Genomic DNA, 8909 nt, shown 5'->3' with positions numbered 1-8909 from the left:
ACCAAAGCTGTGTGTGTGTGCATTCGTTCATGTTTCGCGCCTGTGTGTTTGTTTGTGTTTCTGTGCATGTTTGGCGTTTCTTTATGCGTTTATGACATATTTCCTTAACGTCATCAAATTAATGATTTTGTAAATACACAGCAATAAGTATCTGATCAAAATCTTCTTGCATAGCATCTTAGTTTGGTGTGTGTGTGTGTGTGTGTGTGTGTGCGTGGTTGTTTGGTTTGTGTGTTGGGATTGTATACACAAATTATTAGGATTCTTAAAAAAACAAAAGTAAATAAAACAAAAAGTTGACATATTCCCAGAGCAATAAGCACTTACATCTTACAACATTTGAGAATCAACATGTACAGATAAGGCACAGGAAATTGTACAATGGCAGCTATTTAAAATCAACAAAAATTAAAATCTACTGCTGAACCTGAAGCTGGTTACATGTTTGTGCATCAAGAAATTATTATTATTAAATTAAATGGTAAGAATTAGAATTCAAGATCGACAAATGATGCTGTATTATTTTTAATTCGCTATTTGTTTTATTGAATTAATAAATATTCACATTTGGTATGAAAGTACATGTAGAAAGAATTGAAAGGAAACAATACTCTAAGGTTGTACTTATCTTAGGGCAATATATAGTGGATTTGATTTGCTATATATATATATATATAAATAAGGGGTTCTAAGAGTTATAATATCTATTAGGTTTTCCCTACACACAGCTGATCTGCGCATTATGTACATGATGGGACATCAGCCTGGGCTTTATGTACAACTCGCTCTGCCCGTGATTAGTTTGTTTCACTCTGAATTTGTAAACGTATTTTTGAATGGTTTTGGGTTCGGACCACCGCGGCGGTCCAATGAACGCCCCGGAGAACCACCACCCCACAGCTATGTCAAGGATGCTTGTTTTCATTGATGGGAGCGGATTCATTTGTTGTCTCGGCCTCAACAATACTTTGTGCTGATGGGGCGCAATCTTTATCATCCGGCTGTGTGCGCCACGGTGCGCCGCGTCTGACGGCTCACGCTCTGATAGGGGCAGAACGGCCTCTGTTTGCGCTCCAAAGAACAACTGCTATCACAAGTACGCTTCTGCGGTTGAAAGCGCTACACAACACAAGCAATCTAAAATAAAGAGAATAAGAGTGACATTGAAAAAGTGACATTCAACGATGTGGTCTTTTTTTGTCGATTTGTTTGGTGTGTTTTTTTTTTTTTTGTTTCTCACTACTCTGTGGGTTCAGCGCCCAGAATGTAAACAGGAGAACGCAGGAGCCCTGCGCTGCTGTGACACTACAGTAACTCCCCTCACAAAGGATGCTGTGTGATTGGTGCGGGGATGAGGCGTGGGTGAGGGGTTACGTGTCTGATCCTCTGGGTGTGCAAAAGGTGTGCTCTGGTACATGTCCTATTTTGGTAATTCTTGGCTGTGTACGTCTGTGCGAGAGCCAATGACATTTGCAGCCACTCGTCGCACTTTGTGGCGTGCTGCGTTCTGAATAGGAATCAAAGTCTAACGCCTACAGCGAGATTACTGGTTTGCAGACACACGACAAAATGATTAATTGTCTTCCACCTATGAGTTCAAAGCTTTTTATATCGTTTAAACTCCTGCAATAGAAAAAGGTTGTTTCCTAAAAATGGAACATGGATTTTCATCAAGTAAAAACATTCTCCATTTGCATGTGTCCTTACCACATTTTGAAATATAAGAACACAGTTTTAAAAATAAATCCTACCTTCTCCTTCAGCTACAACTTTATGTTCACTTTTGTCACAAACACGCGTCGATGTTTCATCGCTTGGTTGAATTATCGGCCCTCTCTCTTTTGCATTGAGAAACCATTTTAACCACGTTTAATTCACGCTTCTTGTGGTGTTTCCCTCGGATATCTACCTGTCTATGCTTTTTGCGTTTCGTCTTGAGTCGGGTGTGTGTGTGTGTGTGTGCGTGTGTGTGTGCGTGTGTGTGTGTGTGTGTGCGGCCCGTGTGTGTGTGTGTTCATACAGTCAGATCATCTGACCTCGCCCTGCTGCTGGCTTTGCTCAGACGGCTCAGCGGTCTCGTGTCTTCTATCGTATCCGCCGCCTCCAGCCCAACGTCCATCAGAGGATCTCCACCCTCCCCGGACACCACCTCCTCCACCACCTCCTCCACCACCTCCTCCACCGGCGCCTCCTCCTCCACCGCCACCACCGGCACCGGCGCCTCCGGCACCACCTCCGCCGCCACCTCCTGCTCCGGCTCGGACTCGGGGATGAGCGTCACGCTGCCCGTCTCGGTGGTCTGGGCGTAGCTGGGCAGCGTCTCGTAAGCCTTGGAGAGGTGCAGCATCTTCTCCTCCTTCTCCTCAAGGCCGTGGAAGGGCGGTGCCAGGCGGCCGGCCTCCATGCCCACCTCGGCCAGCGGGTACAGCTGGCTGACGTGGGCGGCCTTCTCCTCCTCCAGGGGCTTGTAGCCCTTGGCCCTCTGCAGGCCCGGCAGCGCCAGGGGCAGCTTCCCCTGGAGCAGCGCGGGCGGCGCCGAGGCCTCCCCGGGCGCCGGGGCCTGCGCCGGCTTGCGGAACACGAAGCGGATCTTCTTCAGGCCCAGGTGGCTGATCTCCACGAAGTTGAGGAAGAGCGAGACGCAGGCCACGGCCAGCATGAAGATGATGAAGACGGTCTTCTCGGTGGGGCGCGACACGAAGCAGTCCACAATGTTGGGGCAGGGCCAGCGGCTGCACTTGTACAGCGGCAGGATGTGGAAGCCGTACAGGAAGTACTGGCCCACCACGAAGCCCACCTCGAACAGCGTCTTGAAGATGATGTGGCAGATGTACGTCCTCAGCAGAGTGCCCTCCAGCCTGAACTTCTTGCTGCCCTTGGTGCTTGTCTCCTTGGTTGTGCGCACGCTGCCCTGGTCAGGCGCCAGCGGCAGCCGCTCCTCGCTCAGTTCCTGCTGGCGGCTGAGCTCTGCCTCCTCGCGCTCCTTGCGCTTCTCCTCCATGTGGACGTGGTGCACGGCATGCCCCACGTACACCAGCGACGGCGTGGACACGAAGATGATCTGCAGCACCCACAGGCGGATGTGGGAGATGGGGAAGGCTTCGTCGTAGCACACGTTCTCGCAACCGGGCTGGTTGGTGTTGCACACGTAGTCGGACTGCTCGTCGCCCCACACGAACTCGGCCGCCGTCCCCAGGATCAGGATGCGGAAGATGAAGAGCACGGTGAGCCACACCCGGCCGATCACCGTCGAGTGCTCGTTCACTTCCTCTAGAATGTTCCCCAGAAAGCTCCAGTCGCCCATGGTCGCTCCGTAGCACTGCAGAGTAAAGGGAGGGTAGGGCGGAGGAGGGATATAGGGTGGGGGAGGTAAGGGGGAGGGGAAAAGAGAAAAGGGGTGAGAATCGTAAACTGGGTGGGGGGGGAGGTGGGGGGTAAAGTTAAACTCAGCAGAATCCGCCCTGAACCCGTTTCTGATGCGGCCGCGTCGATTCGGTCGGAACACTTGTTACAAAAGCAAAATGGCCGTAAAAACGCCTAACCCTAATCACGGCCAAACAACAACCAACCCCCCGCAAAGCATCTCCTCCCACACCTAAAGCCCATTCACTGCCTTTTACCAAACCGAGTAAAGTGAACTTTAGCCAAAGCACGTCCCCAAAGTGAACAAACCTCAGAGTGTGTGAATAAAGTGAAACTTTAACCGAAACGCGTCCCCAAAATGACCAAACCTCAGAGTGTGTGAATAAAGTGAAACTTTAACCGAAGCGCGTCCCAAAGTGGAGGCGCCCCTCCTAAAACACCGCCCCCCCCGCGCCCGGCCGCGGACACCCCCGCCCGCCTCCACCCAAACAAGCTCAGGAGAATAACGGATAAAGTCCCTGGTCTGTGCGGAGGTTACTGCGAACTCGGGTACGGTCGGCCACTTGCCACAGCTGCGGCTCCGGCGAGGTTGAGTGGTGTCCCGTTAGTGTGTGGCCGTCGGGGGGGGAGTGAACTCTGCGCTGCCCTCTCTCCCACCTAAAGCCCTGTCCTTGCCGCCCCACTGAGCAGATGAACCGGCTCTGATGGTGGCTTTTTAGTGTGCTGCAATATTTAAGCTTGGTGCCAGACGGCCTTTCTCTGGGGGCGCCGGAGTGACGCGCGAACAAAGGACCGCCTGGGGGGGGGGGGGGGGGGGGGCGGCGGCGTATGGGAGCAGACCCCCGGGCGGTCATACCAACATGGACGCCGCCGCCGTGCGGCCAGGGCACCGAGTACACACACACACACACGGCACGCACACACACACACACTCACAGAGCGCAACCACGCTGCTCGCTATATCAACTTAGTGCACACACACTAATGCACGCACAGACGTATACAGGCACGCACACACACATCAATCACACGGAGTACACATGTACGAGTGTACTGTATGAGATACACACAGAGCAATGCTACACATACACAAACGTACACACAAACACACACACACACACACTCATACATACACATACATACATACATAGATACACAAACATACATACATACACACACACACACATATACACACATTTACAGACACAAACACATATACATATACATAAGCACACCATAAAAAATGTAAACTGGTTGAGTTAAACAATTACCTACATACATATTGAACACATTTGAGATAAAATATAGAATAGCTGAGCTGTTCTGATAAAGTTTGAAATGGTTGAATCAAGTGTGTGTGTGCGTGTGTGTGGGTGTGTGTGTGTGTGTGTGTGTGTGTGTGTGTGTGTGTGTGATAGTAATTTAAGTAAGAAAAGTGGGTTATTGACACAAAATGATGAGGCTTATACCGCTTTCATATGACACATCGTTTTTGTAGATAGCGTGACATGAAAAATATCGTTTTAAGTATTGTTGTCAGCATTTAGCTTCTACCGGAAGTACACCGGATATGGAGGAAGCCCCCAGCCTCTGGCCATATGATCGCGGTCCCCGCAAACAAACGCCTGATATATGAAAATCATATTTTCAATCGATTGATAATTTCAGCGCTAGTGAAACAAGAAATACCGTAACCGTTTATACTTAGTATTGTGTTTCTAGGTTGAATATTGACGTTGTTAGGCTCTGGAACATTCGCAATAGTTAGTTTTTGTGACAGCCGCCTTGGGCTATCGCTAAATAGCCACCTCTGGCTAGAGCGTCATCGAGAAGGTCATCACGCTCTAGCCTCAACGTCCATCAGACTAACTGAAAATATATGAAGCCGGTATGAAATTAAACTGATGATTCTGAAAAAAGTCTTAATTATGTGGAAAATCTGTTTGAATCTTACATATTTGAAGATCAAAGTGTGCTAAACATTTGAACAAAGGTTTAGAGTTAAAAATGTACGAAGTTATGAAGTCTGAATTAATTGAAGGGTCAGAAAATGGCCGTACGACTTTGCCCTCATCCCATTGACTTCCATTACAAAATAATAATTTACAATGTTCAAAGTATTTAACAATTTTGAATAGTAGTGTGCGATTCCAAGCTACTATGAACATTCTAAAAGTGGAATGGAGTCTCTAGGGGGAAAATTGTGGAAGGAGTAGGGTCCCAAAATTTGTAGAGAATAAGAAAGAAAGAAAGAATAAAGCCTAAGAAGAACAATAGCTGAGCGCTGCTTGCAGCACTAATAATATAAAGGTTATTGGACCCGTTGGTCCTATTCACTATCTAACTCCTTTATTGTGACCTGGTCACTCACTCTTCATTAAAACCCTAAATGCTGTAAGGTGAACAAAAAGTATGGAGCAGAAAAATGTAACTGGCAATAAAGTTTATTTGTCTGAACAAATTGACTGTTATTTGTTAGAAATGGATTGACATTCATCAGCTGTTTATGATTGAACTGTGAGAATATCTGTTTCAATCTGACGCCGGCTTCCTCTGTATTTCTGACCAATAAGGACATCTGTTCCGTGATTGGTTCTCGGAATCCACTTTGCCGGTCATTCAAAGGTGCCTGAATTCCAATGCTTCTCATTGGTGGAGAAGCATAGAGAGGGAGGGAGCAGAGAGGGAGTCTTGCTCTTCCTGCCCTCTGTCTTCACAGCTCTCGACTGGTACCCACAGCACCTGTAAAGCAGAGAGAAGCGGTCTGGGCTCAGAAGGATTCCCTTCCTGGACTACCTCTTGAATAACACATGAGGCAGCTTACCCTTCCTCAGAGTAGTGCTTGATGAATGTGTGTGTCTGAATGGGTGAATGATTCTGATTATGTGGATGAGTGTGTATCTGAATGGGTGAATGATTCTGATTATGTGGATGAGTGTGTATCTGAATGGGTGAATGATTCTGATTATGTGGATGAGTGTGTATCTGAATGGGTGAATGATTCTGATTATGTGGACGAGTGCGTGTCTGATTGGGTGAATGTTTCTGATTGTGTGTGTGAATGGTTGGATGTTTCTGTTTGTGTGGATGAGTGTGCCTGTGTGAATGGGTGAATGTTTCTGATTGTGTGGATGAGTGTGTCTGAATGGATGTATGTGTGTGTCTGAATGGTTGAATGTTTCTTATTGTGTGGACGAGTGTGTGTGAATAGGTCTGGTCTGTTGTGGTGGCTGACTGGATGCATGGTCTGTCTCCGTCTCTCCTGGCTTCTCTCACAGCCGTTACCAACATCGTTTGGAAAGACTCCTGCTGCCAACAGTATCACCCGGCCGTGGAGCATCGTGCTGGAACGCCCTCCTCTACACTCACGGCGAGCTGAACGCTAAACGCTCTTCAATAGAATCGGCACAAGGAAGCAATTTCAACTAATGATATTGGCAGCAGATGTTTGAGGTGGATTGGTTTGACCGACCGGTCCTTAGCGCCATGAGGGCAGAGAACCAGAAGGCTACCTGTAGTTTGTCCGTGGAGCGGGAGGGCGTGGCTACCTGTAGTTTGTCCGTGGAGCGGCAGGGCGTGGCTACCTGTAGTTTGTCTGTGGAGCGGGAGGCTGTGGCTACCTGTAGTTTGTCCCTGGAGTGGGGAGGCCGTGGATGTGGACGGTCCCATGTCGGTGTTTGATCGTCTGTGTGGCACCGCAGTAGGAATGTAAAGAATCTCAGGCCGAGTGAAAGCACACAGAGATGGCCGAGCACCCGACCCTCGATCAGAATGGCCCGCACAATGAACAATCATTTTGTTGCACGAAGCATTTGCCAGAAACTGCTTCTGTTTCAACAAGTGTCTGTCCAGGTTGGGAAATTTGAAATAACCTGTTAGGAAACTGATGAATGTTGTTGATACAAAAGTTGAACCTAGTTTAATAAACGTGGGAGCGTGCCAGCCATTGGTTTGTGTGTGTGTGTGTGTGTGTGTGTGTGTGTGTCTGTGTCTGTGTATGTGTGAGTGCGTATGTGTGTGTGTGTGTGTGTAGGTGTGCGCACATGCAAGCATGTGCGAGCAAGCCTGCCTGCTATGTGTGTGTGTGTGTGCGTGTGTGCCTGTATGTGTATTCATGTGTGTGCTAGTGTGTGAGTGTATTCATGTGTGTGCTAGTGTCTGTGTGTGTCTGTGTTTGTGTAAGACAGACAGGGGGGTGTAGAGCTACCCACACACATGTCCTATATTTAGTGATGTTTCAGGGTTATACTGTAAACATGCCAATCACTGTTTCACTATTTGCCTAAAAGGTGTAAATGAGGAATGACCTCAGGCTCTTCAAAGTACATCCAAACCCATTACGGTGCAAGTGTTTTGGTGTTTCAAACTTTCCGTTGACGCGGCTGTAGCTTAAAGGCGTGCTAATTCCTCCGTTTGCGTCGATGTATGCGATGTGAAAGTAAAACCACAGGATGTGGGCATCCAGGATTGGTATGAGAGTGCTGGCACTATAAAACCCAACATCATTGTATGTACAAGCGTGGAGTTTCTTCAAGACTTGGATGAACCACCCACATACTTGGGAAGGCTTATGTTTGGCTATTTATCTAAACTGTTGAAAAGCTTTTCTCCGGAGGAAACGCTGGATAAAGATATTTAGCAAACAGACTCAACAATTACATGACAAACAGCAGGTCATGTTTATTGCAACCGATTATAACACATATACAATTAATTTCCTTTGCAACAGCCAACTCCCAGAATTGTTCCATGTTTTCAAGACACAACAGAGAGATCTGCGTTTACGGAAAACACTTTAAATAAATTAAACATTTAGTGATTCAGCTACCTCACACATCTGAGTCCTCACGCTAAATGGAAATATTTCCCATTTTAACGTGTCTAATTCAAAGAGCATTTATTTTACCAAGGGAGGGGTCACTAACACCTTCTCACATGTTCACATGAATCGTAATGAGCCGTGACTGTCTTCAGAGACCTTGATGTCTCTGTCCCTCACTGAGGGTCAGCTGTATGGGACGTCCCAGACACCAAACAACTTCCTGCTCCGTCTGTTCTAGTGGAAGGTCTCTGAACGCTAGCTGTTCTACACATTCTAAGACGATGCAGGGCTATATGTGCCAAGAAACCCGCTTCACAATCATGAGCGGTGGTTAAAGTTCCCTGTGGACCGTAGCTCAGCGGCTAACCAGTCCTGGACGGTACCATAGCTCCCCTAGAGGAGGCCTTCCTGTAGAAGGAACTGGTCCCTTGCCTGAGTCTAAGAAAGGAGAAGTCATTCGAGACGTTTCTAACCGCAGCGACCAATAGGTGGACAGTTCTGCCAGAGCTTTGACCGGCGGTTCAAGCACGACCCTCTGATGAAGACCTGACCCCGGTACTGATCTACGAGCGGCAGAGGGTGATTGGTCAGCCCCCGCCGCTCATCGTAACCCAAAAAGAAAACAACCAAGACGGCGGCATGGTGCTCGGGGCGGGCGTGGCCGCGGAGCACATGGCGTCCGGACCGGGGCGGGGGCGGGCAGGCGGCGGCGGCCATGTTGAGC

The 8909-nt window shown here is 48.3% G+C and overlaps 1 protein-coding gene across 1 annotated transcript; it reads right to left on the bottom strand.

Annotated features, from left to right (window-relative positions):
- Positions 1 to 2014: 2014 nt before the first annotated feature.
- On the bottom strand, positions 2015 to 3304 carry LOC307073701 (gap junction alpha-8 protein-like; the record flags this gene model as incomplete). Its single annotated transcript, XM_079733630.1, has 1 exon — positions 2015 to 3304. One exon carries the CDS (start codon positions 3302 to 3304, stop codon positions 2015 to 2017), a length of 1290 nt encoding a protein of 429 aa, XP_079589756.1.
- Positions 3305 to 8909: the final 5605 nt, after the last annotated feature.

This window comes from Pollachius pollachius, assembly GCF_949987615.1.
Source record: "Pollachius pollachius genome assembly, chromosome: 3".
NCBI classification, from domain to species: domain Eukaryota; kingdom Metazoa; phylum Chordata; class Actinopteri; order Gadiformes; family Gadidae; genus Pollachius; species Pollachius pollachius.
This window is presented reverse-complemented; position numbering and strand designations above follow the sequence as displayed.